Source organism: Amblyomma americanum, chromosome 10 (genome assembly GCF_052857255.1).
Source record: "Amblyomma americanum isolate KBUSLIRL-KWMA chromosome 10, ASM5285725v1, whole genome shotgun sequence".
NCBI classification, from domain to species: Eukaryota; Metazoa; Arthropoda; class Arachnida; order Ixodida; family Ixodidae; genus Amblyomma; species Amblyomma americanum.
Genome location: NC_135506.1, coordinates 52,452,242 through 52,480,082, shown reverse-complemented (window position 1 = coordinate 52,480,082; position 27,841 = coordinate 52,452,242). Strand labels below are relative to the sequence as shown.

Sequence of the window (27,841 nt, the reverse complement as noted above, 5' to 3'; positions counted from 1 at the left end):
TTCTGTTTGTAAACTTCAACCACACGAGCGTTCTCTGTCGCTGTCATCGCAAACATGTAAAGATGGCCGAGGGCACGTAAGTCTCCGCGATTTGTGAAATTCGCATTGCGCCTCCTTTTTTACAGTGTCTGCGACTAGTAATAGCGTTTATTTTTCCTTTCTGCACATTTCCTGACCTCGAAGCGTTGTCCTTTTGGCTGTGTGCAGCGCGTTAAAGAACTGTTGCCACGATTTTTCTTTGCGCAGCAACCCGGACGAAGGAACGCCGTGGTGGAACAGTTGGTTGCAGACAGCTAAAGACAAGGTAAGGCACGAGTTGCACGCCGCAACGTTGCCTTGCCAGGCCTATCAGGGAGTTAAAAAGTGATTGAGGTCGCACTTGCGACTATCGTTACGCAACCGGCATCCACTACTTGGCAGAGAGGCGCGGCGAACACGCTAGCCCAGAGCTTCGGTGTGCTCTGTGGGGCCTGCGCTTTGGATCGCGTTATCGACGGTTTTCTAGCGCTTCGTTCCCCCCTCTCGGCATTTTCATCTTCGTTTTCAGAGTAGACTGCATATCTGGTGCCTTATCTCGTTGCCACAGCCGCACGAGTCGTAACCGGCGGCGTTCTATTGAAGACATTTAGCGTTCGTTGCACCCGGGCCAAGCGAGCAAACCGTTTCCTGGCGCCGTCCTTTTTGTGTTTTGGAAGCGAAGACGAACCACAGGCACTGTCTCTGGCGTCGCAGATTGCGCCACTCTTCGAACACTCTTGGCATCGTGTGTACGAGGAGTTGACATCCTCTAATTCGCAACTGTCGCTAACGGCGGAGGAGCGAATCTCGGCAGCGAGAGTCGCTAGGTTTCTGATCATGCCTACACGCTGCCGACCTGCCTGCAAACACGCGCGGAAACTAAAAACAAAATGTTTATGTTGTAATGTTAGGTCAGGATGATCGTATTCTGACCATGCTGCACCCTGCAAACCCGTGTCGTAAATGAATGATCGTAATTTGGACTGTTTTGCAGCTGTGTCTCGAAGGGGTGATCGCGACTGTTAACAGCTATCGAACGGTCGTGAAGCTTGGAAGGATGTTCGCTTCTTCTGCGTGCCCCCCGTTTCCAACTCCGGATATGCGCCCCGTGAGGCGACCCTCGCACACCCGGCAAAAGTGTACTCGATGATATCGAGGCAGGGCTAATCGCTCGTCGACATAACCGCGTGCACGAGCGCCCGGACGGGATATTTGACCACGCCTCGATGCAAATTCGCTCTCTGTTTCTTGTATTGAACTCGTTCGCCGATTATACATTGTCGCGGCGACCAGCGCCGAGCGATTACTCATTCGGTGTCTGGACCTGCCAGGCGCGCCGGGTATGTTGGCCAACTGCGAGTCGTTTGTCGCACGCTTTTACGGGTCGACCCAGCTGTTGCGGTCGAGGCTGTTGTTTTTATTTCTTTTTCCCTTTTTTGTTTCGTAATAGTTCTAATTTCTTGCATGTTTCGTTGCCTTGGCCCCCTGGCAGTGACGACCACCGGGTCACCTGATTGTAGAGTTTGCGACGGTCGTGGAGTTTAAAAAAAAAAAAGTGTGTTTGTGTGTGTGCTGTGAACGCAAAAAGGGGGGGGGGGGGGGGGGTGAAGACACCTGCATTCAACGGCGTTTCGCAAATACGCTGTTTCGGTGCTTAGTTGCAGTATCTTTTCTTTTTTTTTCTCATGCTGCTGTAACTTTGATAAGCGGGCTGCTGCCAGGCATGTCCCTCAAGATTCTTACAGAAGTAAGCGTTAATTTGGGGTTATCAAGCCCGTCCTCTGGAGAGCTTTGCACACACAAACATCTGCAGAGAATGCTGAAATAAATGCTTTGCAAGTGCTCTTGTGATGCCTTTACTTTGTGCCTGTGGTTACTTTCAGCCATTCTTTTTTTTTATTGGATCTCTTTGTTCTTTGTTTAAACCCTGAACTTGTTCACATCAGGCAGTCATAAATTTACATTTGCTGGCATGGCAAAACATGGCTTATGGGAGTCGTAGGAAATGGCAGGGAAGAGAGAAGCTGGATGGTTAGTGGCTAATTATGGCAAACTTCGTTTTCTCATTACTGATGTGGACGTATCGTTTTTGGTTACAAGAGCGCTTCTGGAGTTTTTAAGCTCCCGTGTAAATAATTGGTTCCATCCATTTTGTAAAGCTGAACCAATGCGTTATCTCTTTGAAGTTCTTGGGAAGTGTGAACAAGTGTTGACTTAGCTTCAGTTAGGTACACAGCATCTTTCCTTTAACGCAGGCCTATTTTGAACTAAAGAAAAGATTCTGGATGTCTGAGCAGACAGAAGTAAAAATATTTTGCGTCAAAAAACGATTAATTAGATCCGGAGTTCCGAGGTTCGAACCCGACTGCAGCGGCTGCGTATTTATGGAGGCAAAATGCTAAGGCGCCCCACAGTGCACCTTAAAGATCCCCAGGTGGTTGAAATTATTCCGGAGCCCTCCATTACCGCACCTCTTTCTCCCTTTCTTCTTTCACTCCCTCCTTTATCATAATAAAACTTAAAAGGAGGACGCCGACCAAAAGTAAAAACATTGTGAACAAGGCTCGTACCGTACCGGAGCCTTGTTCACAATGAGAAGGATTAGAAAGTGCATCAGGATTAAATACGTTTGAAAAGAGGGCGCAGGGAGCGTGCGTATACAGGAGTTAGATTTCCAGTGTTGCGATTGAGGGTGCGATTAGTCGTTTGAATGAATAATGATTCGAGGTGAAGGCGATGGTACAGATTCTTTTCAGTTGCCAGCACGTGTGCCCTACCCCATAGAAGGAGACATCTTATGTCTCCAGAAGGCTGGAGGACCAAAGCTCAAGTGTCGCTATTCAGAGGAAAAATGTTTCATTTCAATTTAAGAAAAAAATGGCATGTCAAAGCATTAATCTGCCTTTTCGAAAATGAGGTCAGCCGAGTTACATAAGCAGTTACAACTGCTGTTTAGCTAAACAACTGTTCTGCTTTCTGGATGGCGCTTCCATGTCACTTTACATGAAACTCGGTTCAACCTGTTCATCATATGATCGTGCCATTTCCAGCCCATTAATGAGCAGCAATAGGTGCGCATTTTGTTATATTTGGTTTCAGACTCTAATTTTGTATCACATTTGTCTAAAGTACGATTGCTGTGCCGGCTTTGTGTACAACGCAGCTGCACACTGCAAAGAGCCAAAGAAATTCAGAGCCGTGTTTTGTTTTAGCACTTAACTGCAGTTTTTGCAATGTCACTCTGCATGTAGGTGTTACTGTGGCATGGATTTGGCTGGCATGGTAGTTAGCCTTTTAAACCGGTACCACTGTTCTCACTTGAACTGAACTGCCGTTTAGAGGTTAGTGGTAGTATGTGCTGCCATGCAACGCTGCTTAACTGTCATTCATATCTGAACTGAACTGCCATTAAAGGTATGTATGCAGCAGGGATATTACTGTATGTTGGTTAGGGTTATAGGCATGACTATAATATCTGCACCCTTCTATCCCCATCAGCCTGAGGAGGTTACTTGCATGTCAAGCGCTATCAAGAGCCGTATTGATACTGTCAGAGTCCTTCAAGGACTCTGATACTTTGTATGAGTAAGGTCCTTTGTTTTGGGTTTTATATTTTTTTTTTTCAGTATTTGGGGGTGAAAATTGGGTGATATTTTTATGTTCGAACTGGGGTTATGTTCAAATTTGGTTATTCAGCAAAAATTTCTGTAATTCGGGATTTTTTCAGGTCGTTGCTGTGCGGAAAAGGACAATTTACTGTAAGGGGGGATACTGGGCTATTCATGAATAGACTGCTATGCCAGTTTTGATAAAAATTTCAGGATTGGCATCTTATCAATGAAGGTGTCCAACGATATATGAGACAGATACTGTGCCATTTCCTTTCCACCAAAAACCAATAATTATTATTATTATTATTATCTTATCAATGACTATATTCTAAATTTCATTACCATAGCACGAACAGAAACACTTAAAGCTGTCATATAGAGAAGTTAGTTCTGTCAGGTTAGGAATGAGATAATTTTAAAAATAATGATGATATACTAATTGTTTGGGATTATAATGATGATATACTAATTGTTTGGGATTAGATACCTTCTAGATGGTTTACAGTTCAGGATAAGGCTAGTTGCGTTTTTTTTAATGCTATTTCTGTAAAAATGCCATGACTTTTAAAATGAATTAAATTTTTTCCGTTATTATATGTCAGACATCTGATCATTTTTTTTTTGTGTTAGAAAAAATTTTGAAATCTGATAAGTACCTCATCTTGTTCCTAACAAAATTTCAGTCTAGAAACCATCTTTAATTGAGTGAGCTATTTTTCTCGATATAGTTTTGAAATGATAGTTTTCCTAACGGTTTGTTTCCCAAAAAGTGCAAACAGAAAAATAGCTTCAAAGATTTCAGTACGTGCTATTTAATTTTATGGCCTAAAATAATTCAAGTGCCCTGCTATGTAAGTTGTGCCTACCTCTTCCAGCACGACGCTGCTTTGTGGCAATTGCTTCGTTTTCTTTTTTCTCAGCTGTAAAGCTCTCCAGTGCCCTTGTCTATGCTCGTAACATGCTTTTCTTGGCTGCTTGGTCAGTTAGAAAGATAAGCAAATAACCAGTGTCGAACAGAGCCAAAACGAGGTCTGGCTTAGCGATACTTCGAGTGTTCCAAAAGCAGCTTTGGAAGGTTGCATGTTGTGTTTCTGTCAATCCAAGCTTCTGTTTCGGTTTTCCAGCCATCTGCAGTTGCCGTAGCCAAAAATATGCTTTTTTAAAAATTTTTCTTCAGTGGTCTGGTGTAGACTCGATAGAAGGTCTCCCATGACTAAAAAGCGCGAAAAAGCAAACTTTCTAACGTGGACATTCACTTTGCGTTCGGTTTCTTGCCGCTGTGTGGCCGTGTCTTGAAAAAAGCGTTTCTGGGCGCTTTCGACAGCGGACATGCAGCACCGTTTCGCGAAAAGAAGTCATTATCTTCTTTTCAGCTGCGCAGATAACTAGCAAAGTTGGTGGGAAGTTTATAAAGTCAGGGATCCAACACGGCACAAATTTAAGAGCAGGTTTTTTTTTTTTTTTAATCGTGATTTTAGCCCTGCATCACCCGTTAAGTGCTCATTTTTGTGCTAGGCACAAAGTACCTTAGTTTTTTCTCAATATATCGCAAAAATTAAAATGGCAGGTTGCACACACAAAAAAAGCTGTTCACCAAATTTGCTTTTTTTTCTCATCTATTACAATTATTTCATCATGTAAACTATCAGTCTTGTATGCAGCACATCACATGCTTGTAAGACTTGCCTGCCTTGTACACTTCAAAAACAGTAAGTAAACATCAAGGAGGCTATTTTAAATGGGCAATAGCTCTGGAGCAGGATGTTGTTGGCATGGAAAGCGCTTGATACATAATGCCAAATAAATGCCTGGTCAGCACCTGTTTTTGGCGTCTTGCTTCTCAGAGTTAGTTTTTGAATGTATCCTCAAATTAAGCCACATTATGAATAACAAGCATGTTAAGAAAGGTGTGACGTTAAAAGAGACCGGAAGCGGGCAGAGTGGGTGAGGAAACAAACGCGGGTTAATGACGTCCTAGTGAAAATCAAGAGGAAGAAATGGGCCTGGGCATGGCATGTAATGTGAAGGCAAGATAACCACTGGTCCTTAAGGGCTACGGAGTGGATTCCAAGAAAAGGCAAGCGTAGCAGAGGGCGGCAGAAGGTTAACTGGGCGGACGAGATTAGGAAGCTTGCAGGCATAGGGTGGGCGCAGCTTGCAAAGGACAGGGTTAATTGGAGAAACATGGGAGAGGCCTGTGCCCTGCAGTGGGCATAGTCAGGCTAATGATGATGAAAATGAAGGTCGGCAGTTGAACGAACGCTTCTCTGAAACGAGCCCCTTATTCCCTTGCCCTTGTGTGTTCACTTGGAGGGGCATATTCGGGTAGAGAATTGGGCTTAACCAGATTTCTTAAGAGATGTGTTGGGGGAGGGGCAAGAATCTAGCTTACCCTTAAATGGAAGGGCTCTGTGTATGGGTGAAGGTTCTTCCCATTTTGAATTTTAGAGAAGGACTGATTGAAAGCCCTCTAATCATAAGGCTGACTGAAGTTTAAAACAGGCACTCAGGACTGCATGCATGTGTCTTAACTTTCAGTCTGTGTCTGTTGTGCGTAATCTTGTACCTTTGATAAGACGTGTGAATGCTCCCCTGTTTTTCTTAGAAATCTTAGATGTGCACTTCACGTAACTGCAGCATTGTAGTGCCTTTAATTTAATGATTTATTACATTTCTTCCATCTAGCGGCCACCAATGTCGAGATGCTAAGGGCTCAAAAGTGTCATCCAACATTTCCATTTTATGGCATTGCAGGATCGAGAGATACTGCTTTTCTGGAGTTAAAAATGTAATGATGTCAGTACAGTTGTTATTCTTGTGCAATAAGTGTGGTGTGCTGAATCATAAGTATTCAGTGATACTGCGAAGTAAAACTTCACTGTCGGTTTTATGGTGTACATGTTGGAGTACAATTTATTTTTGTGCAATGAAAGTGGGCTATTATTTGGGGATGAGAAAGCTTGTTCAGTAATGTTTGATGGGGTTGTTTTGTCAGTGTTTTGTGTTTGATTTGGGATTTGAGGATTGAAGGGGTTGTTAATGTTGTGCGCTGACATCCATGTGCAGTCATCGACAGCCTACGAGTTCTTCAAGCGGGACCTGACGGAGTTCTCAAGCACAGTCCAGCAGGACACGGCCCAGGCGGTCTCTTCAACGGCAGCCTTTGTGCGGGACAAGCTCAAGGTCAGCAGGCACGACTCCTGTAAAGGGACCAGGATAGGGTCTTTCCCTCTGCTTTTTTTTTTTCTCATGTGTTTCACTTGCCCTTTGTTGCTCGGCAGAGCTCAACGGTTTGAGTTAGTGCGACAGGATCTGCTTTGTTTGCTTGTTTGTTCTATACTCCAGCTCACAAGTTAGCAGCGCTGTGAAGGCTGTGGTGATCTTAAGACATTTGGAACGGCGTGTGCTGCGAAACGTGTTCCTCCTTGGCCTTTATCCCATGATTAGTGGCACCATCTCTGGGCAGGAAAGAGTATCAGTGTTCAGCTCCTGAATTCAGGACATTCGATGGGTGCCATGTTTATGACTGGGATTGCACCACTTCGTAGCAGGCCTCCTCAGTGCTGCGTTCGTGCTGACTTTCCCTGCTAATAACCAGTGAATGAAAGGCTCACTCCACTTTTGATGCATCATCCTGAACTATCTTTTCAATTATTGCAGTATTTGCTGGGAAAATAGTCGCAAAACTGCAGAAATATTCAGGAGACTATCTGTTGTCTCCCTCGGCCCTGATTGGACGAATAGAGCTCTACCTTTTACAGCGCTGCAAACAACTTGTGAGATGAAGTATAAATGCGCAGTCGCAGCCTGTGAATACACAGTACCTGCCTGTTACACGCTTGATCACCTCTCTGTATTAACGTGTCATGTCCAGCTGGATGGGGAGAATTCGGTGACATCCAAGGCCAAGGAGGGGCTGACCTCACTCATCGGGAGCATCAGTGAGGCCTTGTCACCCACCTGGGATCCGGCTGACGACGAGCTGTCCGTCATCCACGACAATGAAGTGCACCCAGTGGACCGCTGGCAGGCGAGTGCACCACGAAAATATCATTTTCCTTTTTTTTTTTAGCACCACGACTGCATAGGCGCTTGCAGCAAAGTGCTTGAAGGGGCCTGGATGTCGGGGACTGCACTGTGGCTTTGACCTTTGTGGAGACTGATTCCTAGGGCTGTGCACTAACAAAATTTCCGGAGCTCTGTCGCGTTTTGAAGTCATGCTAATTTGAGGTGAATTAATTTTTCTCTGGCCGAATCTATAAGGGTGGTTGCTCTGGCACATGCAATGCCGGAAATATTAGTTGACTGTATGTGCCTACTTTCCTCTGTTGTGCAAAGCCTGGAGATACATCTCTTTGTCTCCTGTGCCCATGATTGATGGAGGCAGCTGCTATTATTGGACCGCTAAAGTTTACTAGAAACTTAAGGCTGATGTGTGGGAGAATTACTGCCACTACCTTGTCGTTGTCTCACGTTTTTTTTGCAGATGCTTGTTTAACTTTTTTTGTATAGGAAGTCATTCTTAAACCCACAGTTAACTTTGCCATTGGTGCTGGAGTTGTGATGCTAGAAATGTACATCATGAGCTTAAAATCGGGTGCGGAGCAGTGGCTCAAAGGAACACCTGCACTGCTGTTGCTAAGTGTGCTCTTTTCTTTGTTTGGTGCAGCCACGTTAACAGCTGCTTCTGCTGCCTGCCTTTGTTGTGGAGGACGTCCCTGGTAGCAGCAGTTAGTCGTTTAGTCGCACAAAAGCTGATGCCCAAGTTATAAGTGAGCCTTCTGTTCTATGCTAGTTTCACAGGGAAGCCCCGCTGTTTCAGGCCTGTCAGCTTTGTTTCTGTAGCATTATTTGCGCCGTGCGTATTGTGCATCACGTCTGGGGCATTTGTGATTTGTGTTGGAGGTGCATTTCGATGCGATGTTCTGGGTGTTTCGCGAAGTGCTGCTCTGATTTTGTGAAAACATGGCATTGGCATGCGGACCAGTTGGTTATTTTTAGATATGATCCGACAGCAGGGTTGCCGGTCAGAGGTTGGTAGAGTGCATTTCTGTGCATTTCTGTTCATTCTTCTTAGTTGCACACAGACGATGCTCATGTCTGCTGGCCCCCATTTAACCTGCAGGATTTAAGACTCGGGATTGGGTGCACTTTGCGACTGATGTACATCTAAAACCTGCTTACGTAGTATTTTTTAAAAATTGTTTTTCTGGTTTACCCTTATTGTAGCTTCCTGATTCTGATGTAGATTGTATGTTATGTATTTACGTTCTGTGGGGTGGGGCGCAACGGCACAAAGCTTTGCATGAGCAGTGAGAGACGCCATAGTCGAGGGCTCTGGATTGATTTTGACCACGCGGGGTTCTATAGCGTGCACTAACATTGTACAGTGTGCGGCGTTTTTCCTCCTCCATCGAAATGTGGCCACCGCTGCCGAGACTTGATCCCATCACCATGCAGAGTTCTGATATAGATTGTGATTTCTGATCTGACCTTTTATATTTGGGACCGAAAAGCTGACTTTGTAGGAACGGAAACGGTGCAACCATTTTTGTTTTTCTGAACTGAAGTGAGTGGATGTGTTATGGTAGTAGCACTGCACCTTCGATGGAATTTCTGCTCACAAGTGACAGGATCGGCTTCAGCGTTGTCGGCCACCTTATGTCTCTTCACTTCCTGCTTTTTGGCAGGCATGCTGTGGTTTTATGTCTTTGTGTTCACTCCAAATGTGCTTATCATACCTCATTTCTGGTGTGCACTGTGCTTGTAGCATTTCTTTTTGTCATGTGAACTGCCTTGTGGTCAGGATGGGCATTTGACTTTTGTGTTCACTGATTATATGAGTTGCATAGCAAATATATATATATATATATATATAACTATTGTGACCGGGTCGCACAGCCTCAAACTTAGATGTCTTAGTGGGCTTACACATTATTGCGCACCTGTCACTTTTCATAGCGTATGCTCTGGTTGAAAGGAAAACTAACTTTTCATGGCTCCCTTGCTGTATAAGTTGTTAGTCGCCGTGCGTATACCATTCATGTGAGTGCGGCTCACAGCCACACAGTAAGCCGCATTTTCTCTCTTTCAAGTGTCACTCGCTGTCGGAGGCTTATGACTTTTGTCACTTGCCTGTGATATTGTTGTAGCGCTACATGGAATTAACAGTTCGAGTGCATTGAGGTGCCTGTGTCTAGATAATAACGGTGGCTTGGCAACCTTTTCAGGCATGCCTGCACTCAATTCTGGTGGATCGCAACACCTACTGCCACGAGCCGGACTCACCACCAGAGGTGTACGAGACCTGGCTGGAGACCTTCAACATGAACGACCACAAGGTCAGCTGAGGGAAATCGTGTCAGTTTTTCTTGCATATAACGAGGTCATCGTGTCTTCAGCTTTGTTGTGTCCTAGAATAGCACCAAGGCCTTCTCCTTATGAGCTTCACGTGTCTTTGCCTTGTATCAGCGGCTGCCAAATTATACAAGTAAATTTCATTGCCTCATCACTTCATTTGTCCCCCTGCTTCCCCTGACTGTGGTTTGGGGTTCCTTCCGTTTGTGGGAGCACCTCAAGTTTTCCCATGGTTGTGACAGTGAATCCTATGGAATAGTAATAACCGCAAATTTTCTCAAGTTGAGAGGAGAATTCCCAGTGTGAATATTTTAGGTGGGATGCACGAGGAACAAGATTAGTTGCAGAGAGTTAGATGTGAACTGTGATCTTGAATTGACTGCTGAGTGTTGATGAAACGTTTGTGACCCAGATCCTGTCTGAGCGAGCATATAGTAGCAATTCAAATTCACAAGGCCTTCACAGGGTATCAGTTTTATCAGTGAACAAGCATTTGAAAAGTTACCAAGTATCCAAGAGTGCTGTTTGTGCTTTCAACATTGTGATCAGCATGCATTTGCCAAGACAAGTCACTAGCCATGTTAATTCTGCAGACACATGGGGGGAAACATGGGTGTTAGTTTGAAGGGACAATGAAGGGGGTGCCAAGTCTAGCTCGAATGATAGGTTAGTAGTGCTTCGTGACAGGAAACACGTTGTCCTTACCAAGAATGGTGGTTGCATAAGCCAGCAAATGACACAAAATTAAAACGTGTGTTGCAGCAACTCTCACAAATTCTGGTTAACTGCGCCCACTGGAGTGAATTCTTTGCTGGTTGTGATTGGGTTGTCACTTTTGCACGCAACAATATTTTTAGGGGCGGGTGTTTTCAAAAAATAGGAAGCGCTGCGATTGCTGCCAATGAGCAAGGCTGTGAAGTGTCTGCGTGCCACACAATTGGCCTGCACAAGGCTGTTTCATGTGGCAACTTTAGAAGTGCAAGCCAAGAGCAGGCTCCGCTAAAGGATCATTCGGTTGCGCTCTTTCTCATATGCTGGGACCATTGTCTAGAGAGGTCTGCGCCACAGCATGAAATGTGGTACACAGTATTGTGGTGCCATTTCTTGCTAAACATGTGGGTACAATGGTTTTCTCTGACTTGCAAGAGCTCAGGAGCTTGCGCTGCACGAAGATGTTGAGACACTGCCCGCAAGAGATGGGGGGGGGGGGGGGGGGGGGGGGGGGTAATTATGGGGATTTTTGTTAACAGTCGTCTTTTTACACAAAAATGGTAATAATGACTCTGAAGTGCAGTATCAGTCTATTGTAGCTTCTTATTTCCATTAATGTTCCCCTTTAAAGTGTCCCATAAAGTCTACTGCTCTAGTTGCTAGGGGTGTGCTGACCGAGAGGTGTAATACCGAGAATAATTGTTCTGCAGCACAGCTGTGATGCTGAGTAGTGCATGTTCAGGTCATGGCTACGCTGCAGCGGCATTGAGCAGAGCACAGGTGTCACTAGACGGGTGCAGGAGGTGCGGACCTCGCCGGGTGCCGCTCATCTTAGTGACACCTCTCGAGCAGCAGCTGATGCCATCCTGCTTGCATCGAACGATGGTGCAGGACGAGATAGCAGAGATCCTGCTCAACCACGCGGAGGTGCAGGGCCTCTACGATGAGCTGGTGCCGAATGCAGTGTCGCACGAGGAGTTTTGGCAGCGCTACTTCTTCCGCGCCTTCCAGCTGTGGCAGGCTGAGGAGGAGCTGGTCAACAGCGTGCAGCAGTCGAGCGAGCGCCTCTCCATCAGCGGCGGTCAGTCGTCCAACACTGGTCTTCCCCACCTGCTTTGCTTGGTTGCAGTAGTTGTAGCCGTGTGGCGTTTACCTTGATTCTGCTGTAGGGTGGTGAAGTGAGCGGCAGCCACAGCAGCAAGCACTTGGCTTGACAAACGAGAAATTCCCCACAGTCTTCGTGTAGCTTGATCCATTGGGTCGAAACAAGCAGTAGCCAGTTAGTTGAGACATGGTGCAGTAGACATGTCAAGAAGGCCACATGTCAAGAAGGAGAAACGCTGGTACAAATTTGGCTGTGACTGGGCTTGGTACTCAAGTACCTAACACTTGTTGCTGGACTAGTTGGTGCATAGTTCTATGTACAAACATGAGCACAAAATAGGACACATTCACAAGAAAGGTGGACAACGCACTATTTTCTTGTTGTCTTGTTTTCTTGTTGGTATATTTTATTGTTGTCTTGTCCGCCTTTCTTGTGAATGTGTCTTATTTTACGCTAACGTTTGTACATAGAACTAGGCTTGGCTTGTGTTTAGGCACTTGAGCCCGCGCTGAAGTGCCTGTGCCCAAGCTGAGGAGGTGGAAGTGCTGATACCATAGTGCACGCAAAGTCTGCTGATACATGTGGCACTGGGTGTGACGTAAGTGCTCTGTTGTGAGTGAGTTAAATTTCTAAATAATAAACTCAAGGCAACCAGCACTTGTTCACTTGATGTGGTTCAGCTGTTCTAAGAGCTGCCTGCAGTGAGTCTATTAAAGAGTGGACATTTAGGACGTGGCGTTAACGTCATCTCTTTTTAGATTCTGACGGCCATTTTATGTCTTCTTTTTAGCAGTAAAAGGGACACTGTAGTACTTGTTGTGCCCAATTAATGGCCAAGGTCTCTGGTGGAATAGCAGTTTGTTGTTCTCGCACATCGGCAACTCCCTCTTGCCTGCATCTTTACATGTATATGTATCGCAAGAGTAGCATTACTATTTCGTGCAACTAGCCTGCAGGAACATGGCTGACTTATAGAAGCCATGACATATGTGCATGTGAATGGGGTGGAAAACATGAAGCTCTTCCTCGCTGCAACGTATCACAGACCCTCCGAGCTGCTCAGGTGTGTCAAAAAAGTCCTTGCACATGCTGCAATTTGTTGTAAATCGGCTACACTGCATACAACTGTTGTTTGATTCAGTGTGTTCAACTTCATTTGTAATCTTTCAAAGGCATACCGAAAACAAACAAGGTCACACATGCAGACATCAGCAGCAGTGGCTGCAAGTGTGTGCCACACCTAAATTACAGCCCTGACGGAGTACTGTTAAACCTGGATGTAACGAATCTCCTTGTAGCAAATGTCTCGATATTGCGAAGTTCCCCATCGTCGCCCCCATTGAAGTGCATTCATTTGTAATCTCCACATAACGTTGGTGTTGACGCAACTGACCTGGATGCAACGAACCTGCATTGCCGACTGTCTGTTAGCTAGGGCGGCAGTACTTGAAATTTGGCTGAACCACATGAAAGTTTCATGACAAAAACACGGAACTCTCATTAGAGGAATTCCCGCGATCACCACAAGCAAACACAGTTGACTGCGTGCCGTGCTTCTGCACTGTTGGCGTCTCTACGTGGCAAATCGAGCATTGCCTGCAGCCTTTACTTTTGTAATGCCACACCAAGTGGCATTGCAACAGTTCATGCTCAAAAAACAGCTCAGAACAACAGAACATAGCGAAGAAAACATGGGACGAGCAGTGCGCACCCATCACTGCCACTCTTTTGCTTATGTGATTCTGGCACCAGTAGCTGCTGTGTGCTTGGGGCAAGGACTGCAAAGAATGTCGGCAACACGAGGTGAAGGGTCCGCTTGTGAGGGGACACGTGGGGAAAAGTCCCTCCAACTGTCCCGTCTCCTCCACTTTCCCCAGCTCATGTGTAGCGGCATTGTACAAGCCGCTGCGGACACGGCGGCTGCCGCCGTCGCACTCGCGTTATCAGCACGGTCGCAAAATGTTTCTCAGCGTTTATGACTTTGAGTAACACGACTTTACTGTGAACATTCGAAGGTGATTTCACCTACAGTTCTAATTTTGGTTTCCATTCTGCATTGGCCTTTCAAATCTTTCATGCAAAAACTCCATGTAATGGAAAATTGTAGACTTTTTCTCAGTTTTGTTATATCCAGGTTTAACTGTGCATTTGGTTGTAAAAAACTTGCAGTCTGAGTCATAGCACCAAAAGTGTGAAAGCGAGCGACAAAGGCCTTTCGTCATGCCATTTGCAGTACTGCCCTCTAGGTCCCGACCATAATAAACCCGTCACGTTGATTAATCCAAATTTTGGGGGTGTGCAGATCACTGTGCCACCTGTGGCGATTAAGAACCGTACAGTTCAGAGAATGTTGCTGCTTAATGTTGCTAAGCAGCATCAGTAGTCTGTGATGGGAATAGTAGGGGGCATCTCGGAGCCTGTATTCTTAGGGTGCCTCGATGTTGATGCCCACTGTTTGGTCAGAAGACTTCATTTTGAGTCACACGGGGGTCAGAGTGGGAGAAATTAAGACTTTGATGTCTGGGAATGGTACTAGTACTTAACTCTCTCGTATCAAATTTGTTGAAAATGCTAGAAAAAAAATTGCTGGTGGTTTAGCTCTGATTAACCTTGGTCGGAAGCAAAAAGCTGCATCTCCCTAGCTATGTTTGTAATCGAGCGACTGGTGGTCTCCACGGCAGGTGTTGCATCGAACACACCTGGAATTAGGCCGAACGTATCAAAGTGCACTGACGTTTTGTGCAGAATCCACTTTGATGCCCTGTGCATGCGATTCCAGCAGACAATTCCCCGCTTGACCGAAGGTCAGGGTCAATGTTCAAAGTCGAGATAGTTGGTGTAACAGCTGGCTGGTGTCGCTGCTGTAGCTGACATCATGTGTCGAACCTGACTACCACCAGTTATGCTCCTGGTTCGACCTCTAGCTATATTCAAGGTCAAACTTGCGCTCCCGCTGACGGCTCGAAAAGCAGGCGCAGTGAAGCTTTTCGCTTCAAAAATTGTTGGATGTGGTTAAACGAGCCTGTGCTCTAATATGGCGGAGGTGTCCCCACCCTGCCAAAGGAACTGCATCAAGGCACCCTACATATTCTGGAAGTGCCTGCTGAGTAAACATTTCCATTTTTGGTCTGCACTGATTGGTTGGAGGCGCAGATATGAAGGTGATGGCTGTGTGATGGCAGTTTGCCCATCTTTGTTGTAATGCCATCTCACTTGAAACTGCACTTGCCATTGCATCGGTAAATTTGTAAAAGGGAATATGTTGCAAAGTTTTGGCCATTTGTGCATACTTATGGTTTATATTACTGCTTTCGAAACCAGAAAGAGATGGCTGTGTTTGATCTAAAGACAGTGAGAGCCCCTATGCAATAGACATGCTCCGAGACTGTGGTAGTCTTTGCTGTTGCCTGAATGCATCACCAGTTTCTAAGTTCTGTAAGCTAGCTGTGAAAAGCTGCTCGGGCTTTTGAACTGGAATTCCATGCAACTGGTGCAATTGAGAGTGTGTGTCCGCCACCCGCAGTGGACTCGGATCACTTGCTGGAGACACTGGCGGCCAGCCCTGGTGGCGCCCGTCTGGGTTCCCGGCCGATGGTGGTGCCTCCAAACACGCCCAATGCTCCGTCAGCCGAGCAGAGCGGCTCCAACTCGCCTCAGCCGGCCAAGGCGACGGCCACCCCTGCAGGAGATGCCGGCTGTGATGTCATGGGGCCCCTGACCCCTGAGGAGAGGGAGGAGCAAGAAGGGGACGAGGAGCAAACGAGGACACTGCCCAACAACCCTGGCAAGGTAGATATATTGGGGGCCACACTATCCATTCTACACCATCCATTCTTCCTTTGACAGCGATAATGAGCGGCACCCCTGATGTCGGGCGGGGGGAACTGGTGTCTCCTCGCCATCGATAGGAGATGCATGAAATGGTTTGAACGGACAGACAAGTGGGCATGCGGCGGGCAAGGTGGGGGATTTTATCGCTATCCCCTTTGAATCTGGGTGTGGTGGCTGGAGCCGTCTTGCTTAGCTAATTTTGGTAAAATCTGACTGAGCCGCAGGCGTACGCGCCAGGTGTCAGTGCCTGTTCTTTGTAGTATGTATCAAGGTCCACTTGTCCAAGAAAATTCATATACAAATCAGTTCCTCTAATGCAAATTGAAATTGCAAGCCATTTTCCTTGCTCGCTTGCTCGCGCTGGCAGTCGCTCTCCCTGAGAAGGGGTAGATGGAGTGAGAGCGAACTTCCAGCAACCTCCGGAGCGCACGCGGTGTCGACGTGTGAAACTACAGAGTCGTTAGAAGTTCGGTTTGCTGCCAGTCAGCTAGGCTGCATGCGAGTATGGCAGCCAAGATGGGGCACCGTTTTATCGCCTACAGCTGCTGGCCTTGCAATTGTATTATGTGTTGCAAGTGCAGCAATGCCATCCCACGGGAAACTACATAAAGAGCGCGGCTGCGGGTGTGCGCGCGTCAGCTTATGTAGTAAAACTGCGCTGTTACGTTCCCGGGTGCTGTGTTTTTATGAGCCAGTCTCGTCCAATTCAGCTTCCATAGAAACCCGCGCAATAAGCAGGCGGTGCGAAAACGGCTCAGAAGCGTGCATGCATGCCTGCTGTAAACGCTCCTGCTTTATTGGCTACTGCGTCACTTTTGCAGACAGCTGCCAAGGGCTTTTAGGGCATTCTGCACATGTAAACAATCACGAGCCCCAACTAGAAGAAAAAAATTAAAATCTGCTGACAATGATATGCATTTTTTTCACGCGCTACCCAGCTACTAAGTTACCAGGCTGGCACCTTTCTGTTTTTGCATCGCCATTAATTACGTGAAAGTGGGTTCTCCAAAATTAGATGGATTTGTCCTCAGTCTCCATTTAAAACCATTTCCTGTTCCACTCGCTGCACTGACATCATCACTCCAGCTGTGGGCCTGTGCGCCATCATCAATCCTGCCCAACCAACGCAGGTGCTCGAGTCGAAGGAGTTGCCACCCGTTTCAGCTGCAGCGGTTCTGGCTGCCAAGCTCTCGTCGCGAGTCAAGGCTGCCGTTGCAGCTGCTGACGACTCGGCTTCGGAAGAGAACACTTCTGCAGCTGCAGCGATCGACACTACTGAGTCAAGGTCACAGTCGGCCGAGGTCAGCGGTGCCGAAGAACGACTTGCTGCAGCGCCGTCGGCGACTGCAGAAGCCAAGAAAGCAGCGGTGCTTTCGCCTGGGGGAACTTCGGGAGAGGCAAGCACGAAGGGCCCTGACTCTGAATCATCCAGCGGAAAAGGTGAGGGGCTGCTCTTGTGGGATCTACCTTTCTGTCTGATGACAGCTTTGTGCGCAAACTCCTGCCATTGATGGATGAGTACTGAAATGCTTTGGTTGTCTAGAAAAGCAGTTGCATTGTTTAAACCTTGGGGGTGGGGATGTGAGAAGGCGAGAAAATGGCAGGGTAAGAGGGTTGTGGTTTGTGCGCCAGCAGTATCTTGTGTTTTTACTTCATTAAACGTCTTGGCATAACTTTAGAGCAGTGTCCGTTATGTATACACCTGCAGTCGGAACCATATGAAACTATGTTAGCAAAAAAAAAGGCTGGATCTCATTGGCATATTTGCATGCAGTCTGGATTAAATACATACAACCTAATTCTGAGCATTCAAATAGTAGAGCGCAGCCTTAAATCTCGGGCTGTGTGTTCCTTGTATGCAAAGAAATTGTTATTTTTTTTCCATTATAGTTGTGTTCCACAAAGTTCTGACTGCGAATCATAAGTGAGGAGAGTGGGGCGCTGTTATAAGAGGCAGAAAGGGAGCAGCTTGGATTAGAGAACAAATGCAAGAATGGTGTCAAAGATGAGATCAAGAGGAGGAAGCGGATGTGGTAGGGCATGTAAAGTGCAGAATGGGGGATCAGTGGTCTGCAACGGTAACGGAGTGGATTCCTTGCAAAGGAATGAGCATCAGGGGGCGGCAGATGGGAAGACGAGATTGGGAAGCTTGCGGGGACAGGGCGAAGGACAGTGATATTGGCGATCAGTGGGAGAGGGTTTTGCCCGGCAGTTAACGCAGATTGGTTGATGGGAAGAAAATCTTGTTGGGTAGAGTATTGCATGCTTGGTAGTTGGCCTATGGGTGGAAGCTGTTCTTTGCTGCTTACATTTAATGGCATTGCTGTTGACCATATATGCTGTGCACTTTCATGTGGGATTGAGTTGTGTGGCGTGTGCTCGCTTGCCAGTTGGCAGTAATTCATAATTTGTACCCCTGTCATATGAGGCAGTCTTAGTGCTCGCTGAGCCCATGACAATCAAACTTGGCGGGTATCACCCTAGGCAGTCTGGTGACTCTCAGTCACTGTTCAACTCACAAGCCATAGTAGACCCAAGGAGGTCCATGAAGGATATTGCAAGCTCAAGGGCCATTGAGAGCAGCCTCCAATCCTGTTTTACATTGAGAGTATTGGGGTATTACAGTAGAACCTCAAATATATATGACTTTCAGGGCACTGCGTGAAATCATGGTATAATCTGGGTGTTCCATAATTGTAAGTCTCGCACTGTGGATGCATTTTCACAATAAACGTACTATCTTACTCGGGCTCTCAATATATAAATTATCTTTTTTTCTTCCACGCATTATGAAAGCACCCGTTTTCAACCTGTAAGAATTCATGCTGATAGCATGCTGCCGAGAAGCACTTTGCCACCGACGAAGTGCATGTGTGCTCCCATTACTGCGTATTAAGCAGGGGTCACATGTTTCTTTGAAATTGATGCTTTGGGTAACGCTCCAAAATACGGCTGCTCTGAATCATTGAAGATGTTTTGCTATGCACAGTGTATGAGCATGCCGGCAGCGTGTTGTTCTGTTGAGGCTGCCTAGAACAGCCTGCACTTAGGAATTTACGCAGCATGTCCTAATCGTTTGCTCCAGAAAGTAAAAAAGAAAGCAATCAGTGTGCTTATTGCAATGTTCACAATGTTTGCGTGTGGTGCAAAACCAAGACTAGAGTGCATCCATGCTGGCGGCATGCTTCCCACAGCGGCATGCCAATGGCACATAGGGCACATCACTTGCATGGTGTCGCTAGGCCTTATTGTTTTGCACCAAAGCCACAGTGGAAAACGTTTTGAAACCACGGCTCATCATAAAAGGTAATCGTGTTACCGTTTGCCAATGCAATAAATTCTCATTGAGATGTATACAGTCCACGACCGAAAATTCGGACGCCTGATTTTACGGACATGGTTGATTATTAGGATTTTTTCGCGGCACCGCAACATGGCCGATAGAGCCGATGTATAAGAGCATCTGAAATTTCAGATGACCGCAACTGAGTGCTCGATTTTTCAGACCTCGATCGCACTCGCTGCCAGTACCCTAGCCGCCATATAATGTGTGTTTTGGAATCTCATTAATTCAAACTCCAGGAGAGATCGAAAACTTGATAAAAAAAATGAAATTCAAGCTTAAAGGGAGCTTCTTAACTTATGATGCTGAAATTCTGCGTGAGTCTGTACATTGCACCCGTGTGGTTTCGAATTTTATACTATTGTTGAATATCTTCCGTCGCACGAACTTGACGAGTAGTCAGAGTTCGCGGAACTCATCTGTGCCGAGTCTTTCGTCCTGAATAAGGAAAGAGGTAGCAGCGAAGCGCGTGGGAGGCGTATGGCTTAACGGAGACAGTGAGCGCGGGAGGAAACGGTGGTGCAATTCGAAGCGAGGTCAGCGTACCCGCGGCAAAACGCATTGCAACCCTGACTTTTTCTATTGTAAAACCGTAAACAACTGGCATTTCGATGACAGGCAAGACGCCTCTTATTATACGCAAGCCACCGAAGAGTGCGTATCGCCGAATACGATGCAGATTTCGGCTCTAGTCGCTAGGCCTGATGACGAAGGCCGACGCCGACGTAACGATTGCTTCGGCCGTTTCTCAGTTCTTATTGTTTCTCCATCTTTGTGTTCTTGTTCCAAGCCCACCTCGTGGTCACAACGCACAGCGCAGTTCCCGCAACGGCTTGTTCACTTTCCCATTTAGACTTTGTCCCAACCCGCGCGTTCATCGGCTACATGCCGAAGGCAGCACAGCCAAGCCGATCTCGTGAAAGCAGTCGCCGCCCGTCATCTATGCACATGTCGCGTGGCAAAATTTAGTCATGAGGAGCTTTAGAATGTGTACAACACAACTGACCCCTTCTTCCGGCATATTGACAATAATTACGCGATTTTCTTCCATGAAATCTGATTTTCCGGACTGCCTGATCTTTCGGTCATTTTCGCGGTCCCTAGAGAGTCCGAAAAATCGGTCGTCGACTGTAATGCCTTTGCATGCAAAGTGAGTGGAAAGTGAGCCAAGCTATAAACTTCTCATAGAGACGGTCCCGGGTCGCTATCTGAAAAACTCATTGCAGGCAGATGTGCTCTGGATTGTATCATTATGGGCACATGTCTCTGTGCTAATTCCAACTTGGAATACCCTGGGCTGATGTAATGTCTGAAATGGCCCACCAGCCTCAGCATGAATCCCTCTTTTCAGAGCTTCCTAAGTGTGGTTTCCCGTCACGGCACTTTTTTTTTGCAGGACTTATGCTTAGCTTGCAATTCACGTAAGAGTGCAAGTCTAGTGCTCATTTTTGTGCCGCATTCAGCCTGAGCTGAAGAGGAAGATAACGCGATTCCTCTTAAGCAGTATTTCTCAAGTTGCCATTTGGGGCAGGGTAAAGGAGGGTATTTGTCAGGTCCTCTTCAGGTCTGAGGGACCACGTTGCACATTCAAAAGAGACTCACAGGAAAAGGCCAAGAAGACGGAAAGAGTGCAATAAGACGGAAAGAGCGCACTGCACCCTTTCCGTCTTCTTGGCCTTTTCCTGTGTTTATCTCTTTTGAATGCGCAACGTGGTTCTTCAAAGCAATGCACCAACTAGCACAACAAGAAGTTCTTCTAAACTACCTCTTCAGGTGCCGCAGCCGTGTTGGTTACATGGACCGCCATGTCGTGTTTGGTTGGAGCACCCCTGGCTAGGGTTTCATTTGTGCAAGACGTTTTGCAAGCATTTGCACCGTGCTGCCATGATGCTCGTCATCTGTGAATTGCGAGTGTGCCGAGTGTGCCGAGTGTGCCGAGCGTGTGGGCGGGTAGCGGCAGCCGTGCCCGCAAACCGAGTTGTTGCCGTCTTCTCGACAGCGGTCTTTAAATCAGTATGAAGGTGGGCTGAATCGTCAGAGCGCTCTCTTCCTATTGGGTTGAAGAGCCAAGCTTTTCTTTCCTTAGTGTGCTTGAACTGTTTCTGAATTTTTTTATCACGTCACTTCTATTCTTGGAACTTCCCAGTCGCGGCTTTTCTTCATTTAGGTGCATACTAGTTGCTTCCTGCGTTGTAGAAGTTACAAGCAGTGTTTTACATGTACACATTGCACTCTTGCTTTGTCTTCTTCCTTTTACCTCCTGTTTTCTTTACTGTAGTGCTGTGCCTTATTGCGAACATGACTCTTCAAAAATTCTTTTCTCTTACTTTTCTTTCTTCTCTTTCGGGGGCACGTTTAGAATCTTCCATGACACCTTTTTGTTGCATGCCTTACCTAGCCTGTTGACTTAAGGGGGGAAGAGGGTCTTAGAAAAAAATGTTTGTTAATGAAGTCACAATAATATAATCTTCAGGGAACATGTATTTTTGCGTAATGATTCCAAATATGTAATTTAATTTTATCTGCAACAAATCCTCGTGCACTTATTAAATATGTTATGTAACTTTTTGTGGAGAGCTTTCAAGGAATTCTGCTGCAAAGAACTTGCTAGAATGCATGCCATTGGTTTCTCTTGACATTAAGCTATGCAATAAAGGTAAAATTATCATCCTACCTATCATAGAAGCTGAGTTATAGAGTTTTGAAGTTGTCACTTTAAAAACAGGAATACAAATTTTTGTTCGCGTTTGTGAAGTAGCAAGTTCAAAACCCTTTAACTCGACTTCTATGATAGGTAGGATAATAATTATACCCTTATTGCATAGCTTGATGTCAAGACTAGCCGATGGCATGCATTCTAGCAAGTTCCCTGCAGCATAATTCCATTAAAGCTCTCCACAAAAAGTTACATAACAAGGAAAGTTACATAACATATTGTATAAGTGCACAAGGACTTGGTGTACATTAAATTAAATGTCATATTTGGAATCAGCACACAAAAATACATGTTCGCTGAAGATCCCTAATTGTGACTTCATTAATGAAAATTTTTCTAAGACCAGCTTCCCCTCTTAAGCTTATTCATTTAGTGAGAAACCTGTGCTTTTCCTATGCCTGCATTGTCTTCAGCCTCCGCAACGCTGCCCTAATTGGGCACAGTTTGCATATCAATTGGGAGAACAGTGGGAAAGGGAGAAATGTCACGAATTGCGGCTCTTTAGGCAAAGTTACAGAAGAGGTGGGAAATTTTGGCTCATGTCATGGCCAGCCAGGGAAACTGATTTCCCTTTTGGTGTATGTTTCTTCTTTACCACTCGGGCTTGTTTGTTTGGCCCATGTGATATAGTCTGCCCATGTAATAGAGGCACCTTTCAAATTAGCGCCGGCTTCTTTGCCAAGAAAGTGCATTTGTTACGCAAGTACGGCTGGCATCAGTTACTTTTGGGCTTATATGTACACTCATGGTAGTTGCCACATCCTTCAAGCTGTTCGTTCCCATCTTCTCTTGTTTCAGCTTCTGCTGAGTAATGTTACTTGACACCTACAGGTAGACTGTCTTCAAGACAGCATTGAAGGCACCATGAACATTTATTCATCCTATCAGAAGTTCATCTTATCACAAGTGTCTCCCAAAAAGGGATGCGTGAATATACTGGTTGTTTCCAGCCATCTGCTACACAAACACGGAGCGAAACGGGCTTGCTGCGAGGCGACAGTCCCAAAGAGCATTATATTTGGGCTATCAGTGGTGGAAAGAGATGATAGCAAGGGCATGAATGGTGCAGTGGGTAGTAGGCTGCTACCATGCTGGGGTGTGTGGTGATGCAGTGCCGGGCTGGTCGAAAACTTGGGCCCATCTACATCCGAACCGCTTCCACCCGAAGTCTAAGAGCAGGTGCACCCCGCGCTGTGTCATCTGCCGGAAGCTGCTATGTGCAGGGCTGGACTTGGGGCTTTACTTGAACCGCTGCATTCAATGGCCTTATTTTTTTTCTTTCTTGGAGAAAGCTGTGCAGTTCGTGGCCACTGTGAAAGACGTGTGCTAACTGAGCAGCAAACTATGAGGCAGTTTATGTGAAGTGCATTTGCTTCACATTGTTTGTATGTCCAGGATTCTCACATAACCGACCTCATTTTATCCTTGAGTATGTTTTGCAAGTCCTATTGTTTGCATATTGTTTTTTTTTTGGCATGCACTCATTGTTATCATGTCACATAGATTGACTGTTCACATATAATTTCTTTTTTGGCAAGTACTCATTGTTGCCGCATCACCTGAACTGTCTGTTCATATATCAGTTTCTTTTTGGCATGCACTCATTGTTGTCCCATCATCCGAAAAGTGTATATTTTTTTTTTAGGTGTCCCGCCACAGCAATAGTGTTTCGCATTGCCTGTGTATGGATTTGTTCATTGGTGAAGCAATTTGGTGCCCTTTGGCTTTTACCATGTTCTGGATGTGCCATGGCATTTCTTGTTTTTCTGTGATTCTGTCAGCTTTTGTGGTCTGTCCTGTCCTGTCGATTGTTGTTGACTTGGTCCTGTTATCTGCACGATCCCGTGTTTTCTCCGTATACCCGCTTTCCTGCATCAAGCTGTCCCGATAGTTGCTTTTTTCGTTCTTTCAAAACATTTCTTCATCGTCCTTAATTTGTGCTTTGATTTTGCCGCTGCTTGTCACAGTTGCTTTCTTTCCATTTCCTTTGCATTAGCTCTTTACTGCATACACTCGTGTGAGAGCATCTTATTTTGGTTTCAGTTATTGACCTGGAGATGGGAGATGTACCACTTTATTCTTGCGCTGGAGTTGTGGATGCCATTTCTTTAACCTGTGGTACGAACTCTTCACACCAGTGTCACTGTTGCCACTGCTTAGGCTTCCAGTGCCTTCGTAAATGCAGCCATACTGAGCACGATTCGTTGCGCTCCAAATTGTGTGCCCTATAGCTACAGAAACGTCTGGGCTCATTGCAAGGCATGCAGTTAAATCTGTGAGCAAATGACCTGAGTTGATGCCCTCTTTATAGTCACACTAAATAAAATTAAATCGTTTATTTGCAAATTTTTTTTTATTCTCTCTAACTTTGGGCTGCCTAGTTGAGGGGAGCGGCACTTGCACAAATGCGTCTCTTCGAGTGTATATGGTACTGCTGCCTGCCGACATCTACTCCTTTTCCGTTCTGTGTCCACTCTGGCTTCAGCTAAAGCGCCTCCTGCTGCCATGCCTTTCCTGCTTGTGTTGCTTGCCTTTGCACCCCCCCCCCCCCCCCCGCCCCCTCCTCCTCCTCTGCTGGCCTATATTGACCTCTCTGTGTGTGCTGCCAATCTTGAGTTTTTTTCTTTCGCCTTGCCTTGTGGAGGCTGGCGGCAGTCTGTATTCCTCTGTGGTCTACATTGCTTGTGACCTTTTCCACAACTGCGTCTCTGCCTTGTGCGTAACTGCCCCATTCTCTGTTTTTGTTCTTTTTGATGGCCCCTCCCCACTTCCTCCTGTTCAACTTTTGACCCCCTCGACCTCTTTCTCTCCTGGCATCCCCCCTTCTGTTCAGACCTTAGCGACTGGGAGGAGTTTGAGCTTGAGTTGGCGGACACGGATGTTGCCACCACACCTTCCGTCGCGAAACCGGCCTCCCACTCTGCGTCTGAGGTAAAAGCACGAATCAAAGCAAAATTTTAGAACTGGTTATACAGGGGTCCGGGCACAGTCCTCGTAAACTGTTGTGCGGATCGCTGTTGCGCTGCGGACGAGGTACCAGCACGGTCATATCTGTGGGCAGCTTAGGATGCATTCCGGCCTTTGGCTGCCCTGTGAGCCAACTGAGCATGCAGTTTTTTTGGGTTGGGCGGAGTGGTAGTAACCTTAGGGCTCTACCTTGAGATTCGTGTGCTCCGAAAGCTCAGGATAAGCGATCACAAGGTGTGAGTGGGCGGAATGCAGCAGCCGAGCAGTAAGTAAGTGCTGCAAGGTCACACTGACATGCCTGTGCCCGGTGCGAGGAAAAAAAACGTACTGCTCTCTTCATTGGCAGTAGGCTTAGGGGCAGTGTTAGCACTTTAGATGTAATGTACAGAGTGTGGCTATGACGCCATAATGTCAGGCACTTTTTTTTCCCACTTTACCATCAAATGAAGCTGTGAATACTAATGGCGGCATTATCTTCTGATGCACATGTTACAGATAAAAAAAAATGACAACAGCTGTTTGTGTTGTGTAAGTTCACTGTTGGCCAGAGGCGTACTTGGGCAAGGGCTGAACAGCGTTTGTGGGTTGAACGCCCGTGCCAGCAAAGCCCTTCAGTAATTTTACATGTTGCGGGCCTTTGGTCAGTGCTGTCGTCCCTATGTAATATAGCTGGGTAATTTATCTGCTGCTGCTCGTCAGTGTTAGGAACGTGTCGGGTTCTGTGGAAAACCAGCAGCGCAGTTATCGCGTGTCGCCGCACATACAGTGCCAGCATTCACTATGTGCTTGCCTCCGCAGCATCGTGACATGTTAATTAGGCAAGTACTTGATTCGGCTTCTAAACTTACCGAGAAGAGTGGATGCCCTTCTGCGCAGACATTTCTTTGGCTTGCTCTTGTGTGACTTCAGGCTTTGCACACGTTGCCTGTCAGTGCGGTCAACAATGACTGTTAGTGCTCTTTTTTTTTATCCCGTTAATGAGTGCTAGTTAATTGGCTTGAAGTTTAGAAGGTCTGTAACACATTTATGAGTGCCGTTCTTATGCTCGCTCAAGTGTGGTGGGTGCTTTGCCTTCTGCGCAGCCTATGCCCACATAGGAACAACAATGCTTGTTTAAGTTTTTTTTCTCAAGCGGCCATTTGTTAAAAATGGAATGAAAATCAAGTCAGAAACAAAAACAAAATATTTATTGCTTCATTTGTCCTGAGCACAGAAGGAGGTGCTAATGCAGCATCATGCAGGGATGGCATCTTGTGGCTCGGGAATGACTGCACATGGGATGATTGCAGTAGATATGCTTGCACATGTTAAAAAATTGCTTTTTTGGTGTTTTGTAGTTAAAACTGGCACTAATAGTAACAGCTGAACAGTGGAAGTAATTGTCTTTTCTGGCCACCAGATGGCACCAGCACACCAGTGACTCCTAGGCATCCATTACATTATCATGTTGCTACTACGGAGAATGGCATTTAATCTGTCGAGTGGCCGTAAAATGACACGGAGTATCATTTCTCTTTTGTGACTTGCATGTAACCTTGCGTATCACTTGGCTGCCTTGGTTTAGGTGTTAGGCGTGCACGGGTTTGTAAGCACTAGTTCTAGTTCTGTGCGCCACTTCATTTTAGCTTGGCAAATTCAGGTGCTTTTTGTATGATCCGAACACAGTGTGGCCCATCTCATCACTTGTTGTGCAAGTTAAGAGAAAGAAAGGTCTACTTGTGAGATAATGTACAGTCAACGTCAGTATTAAGCTGATCACTTTCATGCTGGCCGACCAGAACCAGAAACATTTTTCTGATGTGACGATTCCTCATTCTCCAAAAAAGATGGTGGTGAAGGATGCAGGGACGAAGGGGCCAGCTATTCTCATGGATATTGTTCAGTCTTCTTGCAAACCTGAACTGCGGTACAGCAATTTATGCGGTTATGTTAGCTCTAAATGTGGAAAGCGTTATATTGACTCCAACCGTATGGGTTGATGCCATTAGTGCCGAAGGAGGAGACAAGCTGCTTTTGCTGGCCTCTTCTGTTTTTTTCTTTTGCAGGGTGATGATGACTGGGAGAAGTGGGAATGACTGAGGGCACAACGGTGTCTGCAGTGCAACTCGGGAAGGTGACACACACAAATCCAGGAATGTATACATACATGCATATGTACACACGAGAGGCTCCGTTATTTAAAGAAGACAGGACAGTGAGTGTGAAAAAGGTGTGAATTGCTGCAACCAGACCAGCGGATGGGAGCGAGAAGAAAAAAAAAATTGTACCATATCTACCACGACCGCCACCACCTGCGTGCCAGCCAGTTTGCTATTATATATAGTGGCGTGGCTTTATTTTTTTTCCCTCTTTTTGTCAGTAAAGCAAGGGGCATGTGAGGGGAGGGGAGAGGGGAAGGCGAAATTCCCGTGTCTTTGCTGTACATCCTTGGGAGGGGAGCAAAAAGTCTTTGGAGATGTTTAAATAAAGTTGAACTCTAAGAGGCACAGCTGTGTTGTGTTTATTTTAACATCAGCAGATTGACCGTGAACAGGGTGGGAAATGACATATTGGTGTATTTTTGTAGCGAGAACTACACTTGGCTACCAGCCGAGCATTTCGCTGTCGTCCAGAGAGGACAGCTGTGCGCATGCGCGGCGGCCGGAGAGGACAGCTGTGCGCATGCGCGGCGGCCGGAGAGGAGCAGCAGGTGCGCCGTGCATGACGCTTTGCCGCAGCCACGCGCCGACTCCTCCGCTGGCGCCGTGCGTGACGTCACGTGGAAGAGCGGTTGTGTGCATGCGCGGCAGCCAGAGAGGAGCAGCTGGCCGGCCTTCGCCGCATGACACACGTGGATGCCACGTGCTAGCTATGCGCGTAATTGCGCATGCACAGCTGCGTGTATAAAATGCGGAGGTGACATAACGGCCTATCACAGTCGTTTTGCATGGGTGACGAGAAGGAGAGTCTGGCCGCTCATCAGCAGCGGTATCATCAGAAGATCAATTTCTCGCTACGTATAACCTGGCATAGCCGAGCTAAGCCACTGCCAATTTTTTTCATCTCCTTCTGTTGGGTGTCATCTTAGTCAAAATTTGTCAGACAGATAAAGTGCTTCAGATCTTGAGATTTATTGTGAATAGTCATGGTCAAGCTAACCTGAAATGATGGAGTGATGACAAAAAGCTACTGCAACTACCAGC

General features: G+C 46.3%; 1 protein-coding gene across 2 annotated transcripts; it reads left to right on the top strand.

Moving 5' to 3' along the window:
- LOC144107918 (BSD domain-containing protein 1-like) lies at positions 1 to 27,147 on the top strand. Of its 2 annotated transcripts, XM_077641151.1 has the most exons (10): positions 1 to 76; positions 247 to 304; positions 6,696 to 6,812; positions 7,504 to 7,659; positions 9,860 to 9,970; positions 11,589 to 11,778; positions 15,326 to 15,591; positions 16,764 to 17,073; positions 24,526 to 24,623; positions 26,705 to 27,147. In XM_077641151.1, the coding sequence occupies exons 1-10, from the start codon at positions 63 to 65 to the stop codon at positions 26,732 to 26,734; spliced, it is 1,350 nt and encodes a 449-aa protein (XP_077497277.1). In that variant the 5' UTR covers positions 1 to 62; the 3' UTR covers positions 26,735 to 27,147. The 2 variants fall into 2 exon arrangements, with proteins under 2 accessions (XP_077497277.1, XP_077497278.1); XM_077641152.1 differs by lacking the exon at positions 24,526 to 24,623.
- Positions 27,148 to 27,841: the final 694 nt, after the last annotated feature.

Bases quoted from the DNA above. Each gene is read 5' to 3' on its own strand.
- LOC144107918 (XM_077641151.1), top strand. The intron at 15,592-16,763 runs GTAGATATATTG...CAACCAACGCAG, and splicing joins TGCCCAACAACCCTGGCAAG to GTGCTCGAGTCGAAGGAGTT. The intron at 24,624-26,704 runs GTAAAAGCACGA...TTTCTTTTGCAG, and splicing joins CCTCCCACTCTGCGTCTGAG to GGTGATGATGACTGGGAGAA.